The following is an 18939-nucleotide window of genomic DNA, read 5'->3' on the forward strand; positions in this document are numbered from 1 at the left end:
GAGCTGAGATCTCGGCCACTGCACTCCAGCGCTGGGCCGACAGAGCGAGACCTCGTCTCAAAAAAAAAAAAAAAAAAAAAAAAAAAAGGATTTCCAGTTATCAGTTAGTCTTAAAAGTGACCATCCCTGGCATCCATCGTCTCTAACTCCCTTCAGTGTCACCTCTGTTCCTTTCTGTGATATACAGCCATGTAGAGGTTTACTAAATAAAAGTAAATTGTTGTCTGTAGTGGATATTCCCCAGCCTGAACTTGAGTCCTAATTGTTCCATGTGTAGATAGCTATGTGAGGTTATTGCTTCTCTTGGGAAAATAGTTAATCTCTAATCTCATGTTTACTCATATATTGGCATTTATATTCTGTGTGCCATGTGATTGCGTTAGGAGATGCAAGTAACTGCTTTGAAGCATTAGACGTAGATGTTCTCTTTCTGTGGGTGCTGGAGACAGAGAAAGAATGTTAATGGAGAAAAGCCACCCAAGACGATACTACTTTTCCTCTCAGGAGTCAGTAGTTCTCTTGTCTTAGAGGAGACTTTTATTCCATTTTTCCATTTGTGCCACAAAATAAACTTTCTACTGCAAAATAAATGGATGGATGGCATTTGCTCTCACAACTCCAGTCATATGCCCAACCCTGGAAATTGGCCACTCCAAGGATTAGCAGCTTGCTTCAGTTAAATCCGGGTGATTGGGCCTGTCTGCTCATGTTCAGAATTTCTGTCTGGGTTGTTGGTGTTTAATGTCACACCTAGTTTACAAAATTGTTTCAGTGAACTTTTTATCAATGTGTGAACCATCTCGAGTATAGCAGATGAAGTTAATAGAACAAATTAGTATCTTAGTTAATATGTGTCAATTAAGAATCAATCACTCTAAAGACTCAAGGGAGGGGGGTGCACATGAGTAGCTAAGAAAAGTGTTTTCTAGTTTGCCCAGGTATTAAGCTGTGATAACTTGACCACTCTGTGACCTTTGGTGGAAGAACTGTTTAGCTGGGTTTTTTTTTTTTTTGGCATAAGCAACAAAAATTTATTTCCTCACACTTCTGGGGGCTAGAAGTTCAAGATCAATATGCGAGCAGGGTTGATTTCTGGTGCAGCCTCTGGGATTTGTAGATGTCTCTCTTAGTGCTGTGTCCTCACATGACTTTCCTCTGGGCACGGGTTGAGAGAAAACAATCCCCTGATGTCTATTCCTCTTCTTATAAGGGCACTAATCTCATCAGATTAGGGCTCCACCATTATGACTCTATTTAACCTTAATCACTTCCTTAAAGACTCTATCCCCATATATAGTCATATTGAGGTTCAGGCACTTGAGCTATTTTCTATGTAAATATATATATATTTTTATCTTTGGCCAAGTGACCAGCTCTAATGAGGGCAATCAAACCTACCATCTGGGCTATGTTAAGCTCCTTTAGTGAAGATATTCTAAGGGTGAACTGAGATCTATTATAGTAGAACCAGCCTGATAATTTCCCAAATTTCTCTATGCCCACGTAGCTACTTCATAATATTGTCTGTAAGTACTAAAAAGGTATCATTAACAGAATAGCTGGGTTTTGTGATGTTATCTGATGGGTTTGCATAAGTGTTTCTTAGTTTAAGTCCCCTGTTTCCAAATTTGACCCTCCTCCTGACAGTGTACTCTGTGTGTGTAGATCCCGTACTTTCTTATTGCTCTCTGATTCATATAGTATTTGGTGATTCTCTCAAATATTAGATGTGGCTGTAAAGCTAACAAGAGGAAAGTGATATTCCTCAAGGAATATGCTAAAAGATTGACTGCCTGGGTATGAATATGGTCTTAGAGGGGAAGGTGAGACAAAGGGAAGATACTTGAAGACATACCAAGCCCCAATTAATGACTTTTTTTTTTTTTTTTTTGAGACAAATTCTTGCTCTGTCACCCAGGCTGGAGTACAGTGGTATGGTCTCGGCTTACTGCAACCTCCACCTCCTGGGTTTAAGCGATTCTCCTGACTCAGCTTTCCAAATAGCTGGGATTACAGGCGTGTGCAGCCACTCTGGCTGATTCTTGTATTTTTAGTAGGGACAGGGTTTCACCATGTTGGCCAGGCTGGTCTTAAACTCCTGACGTCAAGTGATCTGCCCACCTCTCCCAAAGTGCTGGGATTACAGGCGTGAGCACCATGCCTGGCCCACTTAATGCTTTTAAATGCATGTGGCACAGGAACAAAGGCCACCAACATGACTAATGAGGAAAATTGTGGTGCAGTATAAAAGAAGTCAGGATGTGTTTGCTTCATGCTTTATAGCTATTTTTTAGAAAGCTAAACTAGCTAACTAGTATGTATCATGTGCCTACTGGGAACAAGCACTGTGCTGGGTACATTACACACATTGTCTCATTTCATCTACATTGTAATTCTTATTCAGCCAATGAGTAGCACAGTTGAGAATCAAATTCAAATCTGTGACTTTAAAGGTTCTTTTCTTTGTGCAGTAGGGCCTTTACTGTTAGGTGTGATTTTATCTGGAATGTATGAGAAAAGTGGTACCACTTTTTCTGTCAGTTGTAATCATAAAACAAAATAAATACCTCTTAAAAACTTAGGGTATTCAGGCCGGGCGCAGTGGCTCAAGCCTGTAATCCCAGCACTTTGGGAGGCCGAGACGGGCAGATCACGAGGTCAGGAGATCGAGACCATCCTGGCTAACACAGTGAAACCCCGTCTCTACTAAAATACAAAAAAGTAGCCGGGCATGGTGGCAGGCGCCTGTAGTCCCAGCTACTCGGGAGGCTGAGGCAGGAGAATGGCATGAACCCGGGAGGCGGAGCTTGCAGTGAGCTGAGATCCGGCCACTGCACTCCAGCCTGGGCGACAGAGCTCCGTCTCAAAAAACAAACAAACAAACAAACAAACAAAACTTAGGGTATTCAAACACTTGATTTACTTTAGTACAGATGAGGGAAATAGTTTCCTCTGAATTTTACATTTTGCTACCTTCAGTTCACCACAGTTGATTTAAGGAGACTTATAGAACAATCTTTATCCATAATTAGTTGTTCCATGAAATATGTATTATTTGTTCTTTTTCATTTGACTCTAGGGGTTGTTCAGAAAGAGCCACAGTGATAGAATAGAAGCCAATACTCAATGACCCATGAAAGTGAAGTGGAAGATGGGAAAGAATGCTGATGACTGTAATAAAATCTTGATGTTATCTGAGTCTGTGCCATAAGTGTGCTTCACTCTAGGATTCCCATCTTAACCTCCTGATTCAAGACTGACAGCATTTTCTTTGACATGCTTCTCTAGAGCAGACACATATTCAACCAAATTAAGTGGCATGGTACTCCAGGGAAAGATCTCTGTTGATCTTTATAAGAATATGAGGTACATTCTTCTAATTGCATACAACCAGTAGGTTTTTTTCTCAGATGCCAGCCCCTATCAATTGGTTGAAACTGGCTGGAGCATACACAGTGCTGAGAGTGATTCTTTAGGCCACAGAAGGGCTGCACGGGAAAGGACCGGATTGGTTCATCCTGTCTGCCATGACTGGAGAGGGAAGGGAGCGGGAGCCTATGTGACACACATTTGCCATCACTTTCTGCCACTTCTCTATGCAAATACGATGTGAATCCTTAAGTAAAAAAGTTACTCAGTTTCCGCCGGGCGGGGTAACTTAGGCCTGTCATCCCAGCACTTTGGGAGGCCGAGGCGGGCGGATCACGAGGTCAGGAGATCAAGACCATCCTGGCTAACACGGTGAAACCCCGTCTCTACTAAAAATGCAAAACAATTAGCCGGGCGAGGTGGCGGCGCCAGTTGTTGTCCCAGCTACTTGGGAGGCTGAGGCAGGAGAATGGCGTGAACCCGGGAGGCGGAGCTTGCAGTGAGCTGAGATCCTGCCGCTGCCTCCAGCCTGGGTGACAAAGCGAGACTCCGTCTCAATTAAAAAAAAATAAAAAAGAAAAAATAATAAAAATTTAAAAAAGTTATTCAGTTTCAAAAATAATCATTAAGGAACTGGTCTTAATTATGTTTTTTCTACATGTACAGATCCGTCCCTGTCTAAGAAAGTTTATTTTAATAAATGTGAGATGAATGTGGTGAGTTGAAATGCTCTATCTTAAAACATTAAAGGTATGCAAATGTGTTGCCCTATTTTGTTTCTGTTAAAATTAGTGAGTCTGAAGTGTTAATAAACTGTCAGGTCACCAATTTCTCTCTTTCCTACCTGTATTTACTTCCTTCCTTCATTTCCTTCCATCTTCCTCTTTTTTCTCTTGCTTTCTTCTTTCCCTCCCTTTCGCTCTTTCTCTCCCTTTCTCCCTTCCTTCATAACATCACAGAAGTTAGTCCCCAGCCACCAAACCTTACATTTTTGTTGTACTGTTGTATGTTTGAAATTTACAAGTACTTGATTTGCGTAACTGACATCAACCGCCTGTAGGCATCATCATCAATGCCTATAGTGCTGCACACTGTGAAAGAAAAGCCAAATTCTTTCTTGTGGCATATAATGTTCTTTGTGATCTTACCTCTCCCATTCCTTCAGCCTCATTGTTTATTTACAGCATGCACACACACACACATTGTTGGAATCATGTTGACTTGTTTGGAGAGCTAGAGCCAAAACTGTGCCATTCTTTCTGCTTCTGTGCCTTTTACCTAGAATATACTACTTTCACTCAGGTGCCTTTGGGCTCAGCTCAGGTCTCCCTCTTCTGGCAAGCTTTTCATGACCCCAAAGGCTGACTTAGTTGTCCTTCTTCTGTATTAGTATCCTGTAATAATAATGTAATGTATGATAAATAATAATGATGATGCACATAGGTAATTGTTCAGCCTTTTTTTTGCTAAGAGCCATACCTGGATTATCTTATAATTAAACAACAGTTTCATAAAGTAGTTATTATTATCTTATTGAGAAAAGTGAAGCGTAAAGTGGTTAAGCGACTTGCTCACATTGCTTGAGAGTGGTGGAATCTTTTCAAATGAAATAGTGATTGTGTATTTACACAGATTTTGCTTCCCTTGTATTTTGAGTTCTTAGACATCATGGACCATTTCACTGATTACTGTGTGTCCAACAGGGGCTGGCATATGATATAGGCAGAAAAAAACAATTGTTCAATCACATTTGATTGAATTATTATTTATAATGGATATAACCAGTCTTTCTATCACTTCCCAAAAATTTGGTATGTAGAAATATATAGTAAAATGGCTTTCTTTTAAAATTTGCTTCATATTTTTTTTATCTTGTTTGCCATTTAAAATCCCAACTTTTAGTAGTATCCTTAGTTTTGAATTTAATGTGATAAAAAATACAGAATTTAAAAATTCCCGCCATCTGAAAGGTTGAGCCAGGATTTATTTCTCTCATTCTTATTGTATGTGTTTGTAATATAAGCACCTATGGAGGAATATAAGGAGGAGCAAGGGTTGCTGTAAGTTAAGGGAGTAGTTGACCAACATGTCAGCAAATATTCTTTCTGCCTCTCAGAATTCTGAGACATTTAAGTCTCTATTTGCTACCCCCTCATTTATCAACAGGTTGGTTATTCTTCTTTTTGATGGAGAACCCTCATTAAGACGTGTGTAGATTTTTGCTCTCTACTGTCCTTACTTTCTTCATCCTACCTTTAGGATGCTGTACTTTTGTGTTAGGCCAGTTAGCAATCTTGAAATACTTCCTGGATATGTGTCATTCCCCATAGCATTTAGGGTAGAAAAAAATGGAGCCTAACTTGTGTTCTAGAGAAAACCTAACTTCATTGTGGCCATTTCATTATTTTTTCTTTAATCAAGATATAGCATTGAGAAATAATATTTGTCTAATTCTGAAGCCAAGTAATGCAAATGGATAATCTTTATTAAAAATCATCAAAACCAGCCCTGACCAACAGGTCTTACCATGTGGGTATTCAGAGCTAGTCCCATGATTTGTGCTTAATCACTGGCGTGGCTGCTTGTGACAGACTTGCCACTTAATGTCTATTTTGTCATGTTATTTTAAAATCAGGGAAGTAACTATTAATGTAACAACATATGGCAGCCATTACATGGTAAAGTAGAATGTTTTAAAAAGGAAGTTTTTGGAATTAAACACTGAGCTACAGCTTAGTGCATTTTTGCTTAACCTTGACTGTTATCAAACTGAGTTTAATGTGTTTCATAATACTCTATTCTAACTAAGTTTGAGAGCTTCAGTTAGAAAAAAAATTAAAAACTGCTAAAAAAAATATTCCCTGTGGTTTTTGTTCTTAGACTTTGGGCTCATGTATCACATGCTTCTGGCATGTGTTCCCAGTTGCTAAGGCTCTGAGCAGTTGAGCCTGAAGAATCATTCTGGTGACTTTCTTCTTTGGTAGCTTCTTCATTGGTTTCAGCTCCAATAGAGCCTCTTTGCTGTACATTAGAAAGGACGGAAGAAAGGCCCTCCATCCTGTAGCTCTGAGGGAGACTTAGAGACCAGACTTCCTGACATTTCAGAGATGTTCATTCTCAGAGGCTCTCTAGCTTTTTACCAGTTGGCAGTAGAGGGCTTTGCTCTCCCACTCTGTTCCCACCCAGATAATATTTATCATAGGAGAAAAAGAATATTACAGTTGAAATAGCCTTCCTTTTCTTCCTAGTCTCTTTACCCTCCTTCTGTCTGTAGAGGCAACTGCCATTCAGAAACTCATGTGTATCCTTCCAGTCCATGCTCTTATGTGTTCACTAAATAGAATCATATTTATAAACAATATAGTATTTGCATTCTTTCAATTTCATAGATGCTATGCTGTACCTGTTATTTTACAACTTGCTTTTTTCTACTCAACATTATATTTTGGATGTATAGTTTAGTTCATTTGCATTTTTATGGCAACTGTTATTTTTGTACCTATTTCTGACATTATTTTGGGTTCGTAATGTTTTCACTGCTTCTATCTTTTGCCTTTCTTTCCTTATTTTGGGTGATGTGAAGTATTTAAACATTAATTTCTTTCTCTGGCAGTTTAGATGTTATGCAATTTATATCCCCTCTTCTAGTGGTTACTCTTAAATTTTTAGCAAATATGTATATTTAACAATGTTTAAGGTTGATCAGAATTTCTGTTCTTCTGTACAGTGTAACAACCCTTGGAGGCCTTCATTCTTGTCTCCCTTCCTCCTTCCATCATACTATTGATGTCCAGCGTTTTATTCATTACCTTGCTTTTTTGACTTCCTCCAAATTAATCATACGGTTATGTTGATAATTATAATTATGTATGGTCAATTTGTGTTTGACTTACTAGCATGGTTACTTGTTTCCTTCTTTAGCTCCTTCTTTCTGGTTTCTGTTTACTTCTTGCTGCACGCAGAGCACTCCTTAGCAGTCACTTCTGTTCTCAATCTGTGTGTGTCTCAAAATGTCTTTCACCCTTTCCCCCCGAGAGATGGTTAATTCTGTATAGACTTCTAGGCTGACCATCATTTTGTTTTAGTACTTTGAAGTTTACAGTGACTTACTCTTTATCAATTTGTTTTTATTTTAACAATCTGGATAGGAATATTTCTAAAATTTAGACATAATTTAAATAATGATTTAACACCCCACCCCCCTACCCCGCATTCGAAAAGAGAATCAGTTAAGTCCCAGAGAGTCTTTGTTGAGGTCAACACTGTTATTTGGAATATGAGGCTTTGCATTGTGTTGTAATACAGTGATGTTCTCTGGTAATTGAGGTATGTAAGAATGTTTGATTTTTCATCAGATGAGTTAAGACTGTTGGATTTTTTGAGACCTTGTATCTGCTTTTTAGTGGTGTGGGGTGTGTGTGTGTGTGTGTGTGCGCGCGCACGTGCGTGTGTCTTTCCTCTCTGTCAATGCTTACTGCTATACCTCATTTACTTAATGTAATAATTGTTTTCCTTTAAGTACCTGATTTTTTTCCCCATTGTATATGTTTGTTTCTCCTTTGCTGAAAGCAAGGGCCTTCGATAACCAAACTGGTCAGAATATATGGGTTCATTTAACGTTGTCATTGGCGTTGTCTCTGTGTTCTTCCTAAAAAGATTTTATACTGGCTAAGTATGTGACAAGTCGCAGTATGCTTGCTATGGACACAGGCTCTGAAGCCAGATTGCTTGGGTTCATATGCTAGCCCTGTACCATGTAACCCTGGCAAGTTCCTTAACCTCTGAGCCTCAGTTTTCTCTTCTCCAAGGTGGAGATAATTATAGTATACACCTTCTGGAATTGCTTCGTGTTTTATATGAGTTAATACACACAACAGGCTAGAACAGTACCTGGTCCTGTTAACGTGTGTGAGTTAAGCATACTTTAAAACACCCTTCAAGTTTCATCCCAAATACCATGTGGACTCTGAGTTTCTATACAACTGAAGTTAAAGAAGTTTTCAGAATGAAAAATATCTAACTTGGAAAAAGACTAAACTAGGACGTAGTCACTTTCTGTTACCATGGGGCATTGAATGTAATGTGCAAGTTTATTTAAATATTTGCTTTTGCCGGAAAGCAGGAGGTCATCTAAGACCAGCGATGAAGATGTGACATTGGAGAAATCATAATGTAAATTAGTGGGTAAGCATTTTTTTTGCTTTATAAACATTGATTTGCTTCCAACTTTTCAGTACAGCCTGATGCCCCCATCAAATGATGTGAATGCTGGAAGACCTGAACTTTAACTTCAGATTTTTCAATAACTCACACTGTGACCATGACCAAATTCTTTCAATTGCCTGGGCTTTAACTGGACTCTTTCTAAGGGCAAATGAGATAATAATGGTGACCTAGCTTTTAGCCAGCTTTTTAGGTGCTTAAAATAACTAAGGTGATGCTAATACATTTTAGCAATGTAGCAATATTACTGTAATGCTTCAAATGAAAATGTAGAGTTTTTATCATTTCAGATTAAACTTTTAGAATCAAACACATTGGCTTATATTTAATTATTTCATGGTTTGAGGCCTTGCCAGGCTTATTTTATTTATGACTGGTTCCCCATCTTCTTGCAGAAATGATTTGATGATACATACCAAAATTTATGAACCATTAAAATAAGTAAAAACTGACCTTGGAGGAGCTTTGAATTTCTCATTTCATCTAACCTTGATTTTCATCCTTTCCAGTAGCTACAATCAGTGATGTTTTTCTTTGTGTTCGTCCCTCCTTAGTCTACCTGTAGATAGTTAAGGTTACATTGATTGGAGGCCAGATTTTGACACAGTGCTGAAGTGAACTATTACGAAAGAAAATAACATTTGTTGAGCACTATCCTAGTAGTCCTATGGTGAGGCATCCTTAATAGATGATGAAACTGGAGCTCAGAAAGTTTGAGTAACTTTCTGCAGTTACAGAGCTCATCACTTGTGGCATGTCAAAATCAACTCTAGATCTGCTTGACTCAATTAGAGTGCAGACACATAATCCATACACCACAGTGCTCTCTGTGATGTCAGTTTTGTTGAGAGAACCAAAAAGGGGAAAATGATTATCTTAACAGACAAGTTCAAAAGTAATTTTTAGAGGCAACTTGCATAAATTCCAAAGTAATGTGAATGTGAACATAATTGCATGATAATATGTCAACATGCATGCTGTGCCTTTTGTGGGACCACAGAAGGTGTGGGCCTGGTGGTAAGAAACATGTGAAAGGGGAGTAAGTTTCTGATTAAGTCTTAAGGGCAGCAGAATATGGATTTATTATACATAACCTTAACTATCACTGCATCCTGGTGGATGATTCTAGGATTTTTGACCTGTAGATAAAGCTCTTGCCTAAGTCAGGAGAAGACAATTTCAGAAACTCATTATTTTAGCAAATGACAAGAATACTTCTTTCAAAAATAGGTGCAGCTGGAGTTTCTAGAGCTTTTCCCAATACTGATGTTGCTCTAGATCTGTCTTTCCTTGCCAATTTCCCTTCTTCCTCTTCCATGGCTAATTTTCCTGTCTTTATATCACAAGTTGTTTAATTCATCTACTTGTCCCTCTTTGAAGGTCCATGGAATGCTAATAGTTATTCATTTGGTCACTTTTACTAGGGACAGCAGAGCTGGTGTTAACACATACTAATCATGTAAGGTTGATATTATTTTTATTTTTTATTTTTTTGTAGCGGAAGAAACTGAAGTTAAGAGAGATTAAATATATTGTCCCAAACCACTCAGCTAGTAAGTGGTCAAGCCAGAAATTAAATCCAAGCTTCTCTGGCTCCAAAATGTGTGTGTGTGTGTGTGTGTTTCCTGTGAGTCACACTACCAGATATGCACAGCAGTTGGTTGATATTTAAAAGGCATGAACAAAAGCCACCCACCCCAGAAATAACTCTACCACTCAATGGTTATTGTACTTTAAATTTCAGTATTTGAGATGCATTTCTTTTGCATTGTTGGCTGCTCTCTCCATAAAGTGTTTTAAGTTAATAAATGTTGTTTTTCTTTTATAAATCTTTACATAGCACTTTAATGACTATTAAATTAAATGCAGGCATACTTTCAGCTGCTCAAGTAACAGAAAATCCACCTGATGGTGACTTTAACAAATGGGGTAGGTGGCTGCTGGTTCAGTGGCTTAAGATATCAGGGCTGGAATTACTGTGACTCTTTTGGTCTATTTTTCACGGTCACAGGGTGGCTGCTGCAGATCCAAGTATCACCTCTATTTAAGGCTGGAGGAAGGGAAGGAAGAGGTCTATGTCAGCCATGTCTGTCTTTTTTTAATCCAGAAAAGCAAATATATTCTACTAAGTTCTCGAGCAACCTTTTGCTTATGATTTCAGATCGGAACTGCATCATATGGCTACACATAACTGCAAAGGAGTCAGGGGAAACTGATATTTCTGTAGTGGAGATAGGCAAGAGAGAAGGATGGGAATACTAGTGGGTTAGCCACTTCATATGCCTACAACATATGATATATGTTCATTTTATTATTAAAATGACTTTCTGAAACAGCAAATAACATCTCCATTTTTACAGATAGCAGAAATAAGGTCAGCAAAGTTTGAATGACTTCCCAAGGTCATATAACAAGTTAGTAGCATATCTAGGATCTAAGCCTTAGTTTTCTGCATTCCAACAAGTTTTTTCTTCATACTTTTCTCCCAGAGAGGAGTTGACAATTCAGCGATGAATACTTAATTAGTTTCACATTCCTCCTCCTTGGATGCAGAGAAGTTTCGGGGTGGCAAGAGTGAACAGGGTTGCTGGAATGGGCATGAGGCTTCAAGAGAGAGGAAGGTTCCAGGATGGATGGTAAGGGAATGACAAGCGTCAGCTTTGCTCGTTTCTTCTGAGTTTTGCTCAGAATTGGTGATTTCCGAACATAGCTCTTCTGTTTTTTTCCCTCCTGCAGTTCTGGGCTGAGGATCTTGGACAAAATCTCAGTGAGACCATTGAAAAGTCATCTCTCCCTTTCTGTTTGTCTTTTGACATGGTCTGTGATGGGCAACTGTAGTCTCATTTCTTTGTTGACTGAATCCTAGCAACACATTAATACAGAAAACCTCATTATTTGGCTTTCTTCTGTAGTGTTTTTTCTTTTGTGTGTGTGTGTGTGTGTGTGTTTTCACTTTGTTACATCCAAATGCTAGTTTCTAAGGAAGGAGGCTTTTTTGCTTTTTTGAATGAATACATTTCTGTGCATTTTGTTTGAGGTCATGATCCCAAAATGTCCTAAAATGATATTGAAAGTTCCTTGTCATGGGTTATGTGAAGATTCTGGTGGGAAAAGCACCATATACTGTTCCATGATGGAGCCTCCTCTGACCTCCTCTGTATTTCCTCAGCATTTTCTTTGTTTCTCTGTTGTAGTACTTACCACAAGGAAATATTTGAATGTAAATTTAAATATAAATCTTTCATATATATTGCTCTTCCGCATCAAAAACTGAGAGGCTTTTTAATCCTTGTATCCACAGAACCTTACAAATAGAAGCATTCAGTAAATGAATGAAAAAAAGAGAGCTTGGTTTTATTGAATATTTGGCTTAAAGGTTAACCAAAAAATCTTATTTATTTTTGTTCATGCTGTTGAAAACAGTTACGTAACATCATGGCTCAAGGTTTTGTCTTCGTAAGCAGAATGTTTTAGATGTAAGTTTGATTCAGTGTGTTTGGCTGTGTACACTGTCGTTTAGAAAGTCAGTGATTACTTTCTAGTTTTGAAGTTGTGTACATGTATACTGTTAGAATTTATTTGGATGTCTGACAACCTCGTTTATTCTCATTCTTCCCTCCTCTGTTTTTTAACCATAAAAACTGCTTTTATTATTAACTAACTTACATTCATTTACTCACATCTGCAAAGTAAAAAAAGAAAAAAAAAAGCATTAAATATTACATAATTAAAAGTCTCCCATCCATTTCTAGTGCCCAGCCACTCAGTTCACCTCCCCTAAGTGACTTTTATCATTAGTTTCTGGAGTATTCTTTCAGAGATAGTTTTTGCACATACAAATACAAATATACCATCTCCCCTTTAACAGATCTACACAAATAATAGCATATACTTTGCTTAAAAAAAAACTCAGTACTTCCCTGATACCTCTTTTTAATAGCATATAACACCTTTCTCCGTCTTTTGTTTAATGGCATACTGTGCATTTTGTGGCCATTCATGATTCATTTAACCCATTTCCCTGCTAGATTATTCATATTATTTCCAGTTTTTTGCTAATATACAAGCAATGCTGCAACAAATAATCATGTACATTCACTATTTTTCACTCTTGCAAATATGTTGATATGACAGATTTTATTCTAAGGAAATTGAATTACATGATCAAAGAGAATGTATGCTTATAGCCTGATAAATTGCTCTCCTCAGATTGTACCAGTTTACGCTTCTGCCTGAGAGATATGCGAGTACTGTTTCCTCATACATTCAATGGTATAACATGTTATAAAACTTTTTCTGCCTATTCAGTCTGACAGGTCAAAAAATGGTATCTCATTTTCTTCTTATGATTGAGGTTGGGCATCTGTTTCTGGAAGTTTAAGAGCCCTTTTTATCTCATTTTCCATGACCTGAGGCTTGTATCCTGCATTCATTTTTCTACTGTGCTGCTTGTCTCTTCCTTAATGTTTAGGAACTTCTGCGTATTAGAGAGATTACTCCTTTGTGATAGGTGTTGTGAACGTTTTCCCCATGGTTTGGTGTTCGTCTTTTTACTCTCTTTATTGTAGCTTTAGTTAGTTGCAGAAAACAAAAGTTTAATGCGGTCAAATGCATTAAATACATTAAAAGACAAAATGCAGTATTTTATCCTAAGTCTCTGAAGTTTGTATAAAAAGACCTTCCTTTCTCCAAGGTTACAGCATAATTCTTACCTGATTTCTTTTAATATGTTAGTATTTTCATTTTCATATCTGGATCTTTCAAACACTTAGAATTTTTGGGGGGTATGGGTATGAGGCATGGGTTTAACTCTGCCTTTCTCTAGGTGGTTACTTAGTTGTCTCTGAATCATTTTTCCATAAGCTATATTTTCCCCACTGATTGAGAGTCTACCTTTGTATTATTATGAAATTCCCAGTATATTGGGTCTATTTTAGACTTTCTGTTCTGTTCCATCGGGCTTTCAGTTATATTAAGTGCCAGTACCACCTGGTTTTAATTATTAATTTGTTTTAAAATTTATGTGGCTGCTTCTCCCTTGTTACTTTTCCTTTTCAGAATTTTCCTGGCTATTCTACTTACTTTCCTAACAAATACATGACTAAAATTAGTTTTATCAGTGTGTAATTGTTAAGCCCCAGTTTTATGCTGAGCAATGCCCTGGATTATTTTCTAGAAAGTAAACCCAAGATGTTTAATGAATTGTCCCAGACTGCAAGAGCTTGCAGTTACATTGCAGAGGAAAAGCACATGCAGAAGGTAGATAGGAGATGGGTTCTGCAGCCGAGCTCCTTCTGGTGCACGCAGGTTACCTCTTTGTGGACAGGCCCCTCCTGCTAAACTCCAGCCCCTCTTCATTGATGGCTGGTCAGTGCTCACTAATCTGTGATGATGAGCTTGAAGTATATTGTATTTGGTTATCTGAGCAAATACAAAACAGTTGCACTGGAAAGTTCATGCTCGTGGTGGGACATATTCTGAGGGCATATTCAGCATTATGCCTTCAAGTTACTTTAGACCTCTGGCCAAGACTGTTAACCATCCCCTAGAATTAAGGTAGATTAAACTGTTCTTTTGACCTAAAATCTTTCTTCTCTAAACAGCCTCAGAATTGAAAATGACTATAGAAGAACTAAATAATATTAGTTCTTCTCATTACTTTAACTCCCCTAGAAATGAACTTAGATCATATATATTCTAAAGATTATATGGAATGTAATGAGAATATTTCTACAGTTAGATTTTCGTACTTGACATTGTATGAGTGTTGAACACCTATGATGTTGAGAATGTTTTCATTTTCTTTATAGAATTGAGTGCATTAACATATCTCTCAATCTGGTAAATACCACTGTACAGTTTTAATTGACAGCATGTACCCTGGTCTCCTAGGACAGTTCTTCCCCACTGCCTGCTGCTTTTCAGATCCTGTTATGTCCTGACCTTCCAAATATCCTCCGCATTTGGGCTTCCTCAGGACTTGGCCTTGAGTATAGTTTTGTTCTTTTCACTTTGTCTGATTTTTCTTTTGATCTCATAAAATTACCCAAATAACAATTTTCTGAAATTTACTTCAATAGTCCAGACTTCTCTTCTGAGTGACCTGCACTTGGCATATATACTCAGATGTAAGTGGCCAAAATGAAACCTTTTATTTATTACATTCCTGGCCTCTCTCCAGCCCTGGGCCCATTGTACCCAGGAAATGGCACTACCATCCGCTGTGTTTCTCAGGATAGAAACACAGTAGCCATGTTTGCATCTTCTCTTTTATTGCTCCCACATTCAGTCCATCAGCAAGTTCTGACAAGATTTCTACTTTTGTTGTTGTTGTTGTTTAGATGGTAGTCAGTATTTTATTATTTGGTGAATCAGGAGAAAGGGCTTTTGTTTTCTTAAGGGAGACTAGGAAAACTAATTAAGAGGGAGAAACTGAGAACATTACTTAGGTGTTTTTCTATGCCATACAGCAGTTTTCTTTGTGGAAGAATTGAAAACTCTATGTGTGCCTCTATTAAATGGATTTTTAAAAACTTTTATTTTAGGTTCAAGGGTATATGTGCATCTTTGTTACATAGATAAATTGTGTCTCGGGGGTTTGGGTTATATCATGTGGGTAATAAGCATATAAACATAGTATCCAATAGGTAGTCTTTTCTTTTTTTTCTTTTTTTTTTTGAGATGGAGTCTTGCTCTGTCGCCCAGGCTGGAGTGCATTGGCGCAATCTCGACTCACTGCAACCTTTGTCTCCCAGGTTCAGGCAATTCTCCTGCCTCAGCCTCCAGAGTAGCTGGGACTACAGGCATGCATCACCACACCCAGCTAATTTTTGTATTTTTAGTAGAGACGGGGTTTCATCATGTTGGCCAGGCTGGTCTCGAACTCCTGTCCTCATGATCCACCCACCTTGGCCTCCCAAAGTCCTGGGATTTCAGGTGTGAGCCACCGCGCCCGGCCTAGGTAGTCTTTTGATCCTCACCTTCCTCCCACCCTCTACCCTCAGGTAGGCCCTGATGTCTATCATTTCCTTCTTTGTGTCCAAGCGTACTCACTGTTTAGCTCCCACTTAGAAGTGAGAATATGTGGTATTTGATTTTCTATTCCTGCATTGGTTCATTTAAGATAATGGCCTCCAGTCCCATCTACGCTGCTGCAAATGATATGATCTTATTCTTTTATGGCTGTGCAGTATTCCATAGTGTATATATACCATATGTTCTTTATCCACTCTACCAATGAAGGGCATTTAGGTTGATTTCATGTCTTTGCTATTGTGAATACTGCTGCAGTGAATATATGCATGCGTGTGTCTTTATGGTGGAATGATTTATAATCCTTTGGGTATGTACTCAATAATGGGATTGCTGGGTCTACTGGTAATTCTGTTTTAAGTTCTTTGAGAAATCCATCAAATTGCTTTCCACAGTGGCTGAATTCATTTACATTCCTACCAGAAGTGTGTAAATATTCCCTTTTCTCTGCAACTTCACCAGCATCTGTTAGTTTTTTATTTTTTTGAAACAGAGTTTTGCTCTTGTGCCCAGGCTGGAGCGCAGTGGTACGATCTTGGCTCACTACAACCTCCGCTTCCTGGGTTCAAGTGATTCTTCTGACTCAGCCTCCTGAGTAGCTGGGATTACAGGCACACACCACAACACCTGGCTAATTTTTATATTTTTAGTAGAAATGGGGTTTCACCATGTTGGCCAGGCTGGTCTCGAACTCATGACCTCAGGTGATCTCCCCACCTCGGCCACCCAAAGTGCTGGGATTACAGGCGCGAGCCACCATGCCTGGCCACATCTGTTATTTTTTGACTTTGTAATAATGGCCATTCTAACTGGTGTGAAAGAGTATCTCATTGTGGTTTTGATTTGCCTTTCTCTGATGATTAGTGATGATGAGCATTTTTTTCATATGCTTGTTGGCTGCATGTATGTCTTATTTTTGAATAGAGTCTGTTCATGTCTTTGCCTACTTTTTAATGGAGTTGTTTGTTTCTTGTAAATTTGTTTAAGTTTGTTGTAGATGCTGGATATTAGACCTTTGTCAGAGGCATAGTTTGCATATATTTTCTTCCTTTTTATAGGTTGTCTGTTTACTGTGTTCGTAGTTTCCTTTGCTGCGCAGAAACTCTTTAGTTTAATTAGGTCCCATTTATCAATTTTTGTTTTTGTTGCAATTCCTTTTGGTGTCTTCATCATGAAATATTTTCCAGGTCCTATGTCCAGAATTATATTTCTTAGGTTATAGTTCAGGGTTTTTATTGTTTGGGGTTTTACATTTAAGTCTATAACACATCTAGAGTTGATTTTTGTATATTGTATAAAGGAGGGATCCAGTTTCAGTCTTCTGCATGTGGCTAGCCAGTTTTCCCAGTACCATGTATCAAATAGGGCATTCTTTCTTCATTGCTGGTTTTGTCAATTTTGTTGAAGATTGTAGATGCATGGCGTTATGTCTGCACTGTGTACAACTCTATATTTCTGCTCCATTGGACTTTATATCTGTTTTTGTACCAGTGCCATGCTGTGTGGTTTCTGTAGCCTTGTAGTGTAGTTTGAAGTTGGGTAATGTGATGATGCCTCCAGTATTGGTGGTGGTTGTTGTTGTTGTTGTTGTTTTTTTGTTTTTTTTTTTTTTGTTTTTTTTTTTTCTTTTTTTTTGCTTAGGATTGCATGTGTATTCAGCTTTTTTTTTTTTTTTTTTTTTTTTTTGGTTCTATGTGGAATTTTAAAATAGTTTTTTCTATTTCTGTGAAGAATGTCATTGACAGTTTGATATGAATAGCACTGATTCTGTAAATTGCTTTGGGCAATATGGCCGTTTTAACGATACTGATTCTTCCTATCCATGAACATGGAATGCTTTTCCATTTGTTTATGTAATCTCTGATTTCTTTGGGCAGTGTTTTGTAATTTTCATCACAGAGTTCTTTCACCTTCTTGCTTGGTTGTATTCCTAGCTATTTTATTCTTTTTGTGGTTATTATGAATGGGATTGTGTTCTTGATTTGCCTCTCACCTTGAATGCTGTTGGTGTATAGGAATGCTACTGATTTTTATAGAGTAATTTTGTTTCCTGAAACTTTGCTAAAGTTGTTTATTAAATCATTGAACTTTTGTTCAGAGACTATGGAGTTTTCTAAGTATAAAATCATATCACCTGCAAACAGGGATAGTTTGACTTCCTCTCTTCCTGTTGGGATTCCTTTTATTTCTTTCTCTTATATGAATGCTCTGGCTAAGACTTCCTGTACTATGTTGAATAAGAGTGGTAAGAGAGGACATCTTTGTTTTGTGCCAGTTTTCTAGGGGAATGCTTCCAGCTTTAGCCTATTCAGCATGATGTTGCCTAGGGGTTTGTCATAGATTGCTGTTATTATTTTAAAGTATGTTCCTTCAATGTCTAGTTTGTTCAGGGTTTTTAACATGATGGCCTGTTGAGTTTTACCAAAAGCCTTTTCTGCATGTATTGACGAGATTGTGTGTGTTCAGGGTGGTATGGCCATAGACCTTTTCTGCATATATTGAGATGATCATGTGATTTTTGTTTTTACCTCTGTTTATGTGATAAATCATGTTGAATGATTTACATATGTTGAACCAACCTTGCATCCAAGAGAGAAAGCATATTTGATTGTGTTGGATTAGCTTTTTGATGTGCTGCTGGATTCTGGTTGCTAGTATTTTGTTGAGAATTTTTGCATCAACGTTCACCAAGGATATTTACCTGAAGTTTTATTTTTTTGTTGTGTCTCTGCTGGGTTTTGGTATCAGGTTGATGCTAGCCTCCTAGAATGAGACAGGGAGAAGTCCCTCTGTCTCAATTTTTTGAAATAGTTTCAGTAGGAATGGTATTAGCTCTTACTTACATTAATACATCTGATAGAATTTGGCTGTGAATTCCTCTGGTCCTGTGCTTTTTCTGGTTGATAGGCTTTTTACTACTGATTTCATTTTGGAACTTGTTATTGGTCTGTTCAGGCATTTCATTTCTTCCTGGTTCAATCTTGGGAGATTGTATGTTTCCAGGAATTTTTCTATTTCCTCTGAGTTTTGTAGCTTTTGTGCGTAGAGATGTACATAGTAGCCCTTGAGGGTTTGTATTTTTTTATTTATTTCTGTGTGGTTGGTGGTCATATCCCCTTTGTCATTTCTGATTGTGTTTATTTGGATCTTCTCTATTTTCTTTATTAGCCTAGCTAGTGTTCTATCTTATTTATTCTTGAAAATAGCCAACTCCTTGACTTGTTGATCTTTTATATGGTTTTTTGCTTCTCCGTTTCCTTCAGTTCAGCTGATTTTGGTTATTTCTTGTCTTCTATTGGCTTTTGGGTTGGTTTC

The 18939-nt window shown here is 37.9% G+C and overlaps 1 protein-coding gene across 5 annotated transcripts in view; it reads left to right on the top strand.

The window, feature by feature from the left end:
- The window catches only part of KCNN2 (potassium calcium-activated channel subfamily N member 2), a 447618-nt gene that overhangs the window by 326566 nt on the left and 102113 nt on the right, over positions 1-18939 (top strand). Inside the window, exon 1 of one of the 5 annotated variants that reach the window (XM_017895041.1) lies at positions 11156-11228. The exons of the other annotated variants lie outside the window; for them this stretch is intronic. Coding sequence (XP_017750530.1) covers positions 11226-11228 — 3 coding nt within the window. The 5' untranslated portion in view covers positions 11156-11225. Of the gene's footprint in view, positions 1-11155; positions 11229-18939 lie in introns of those variants that run through there. 5 annotated transcript variants of the gene reach the window in all.

This window comes from Rhinopithecus bieti, unplaced genomic scaffold, assembly GCF_001698545.2.
Source record: "Rhinopithecus bieti isolate Rb0 unplaced genomic scaffold, ASM169854v2 scaffold_25764, whole genome shotgun sequence".
Classification (NCBI taxonomy): domain Eukaryota; kingdom Metazoa; phylum Chordata; class Mammalia; order Primates; family Cercopithecidae; genus Rhinopithecus; species Rhinopithecus bieti.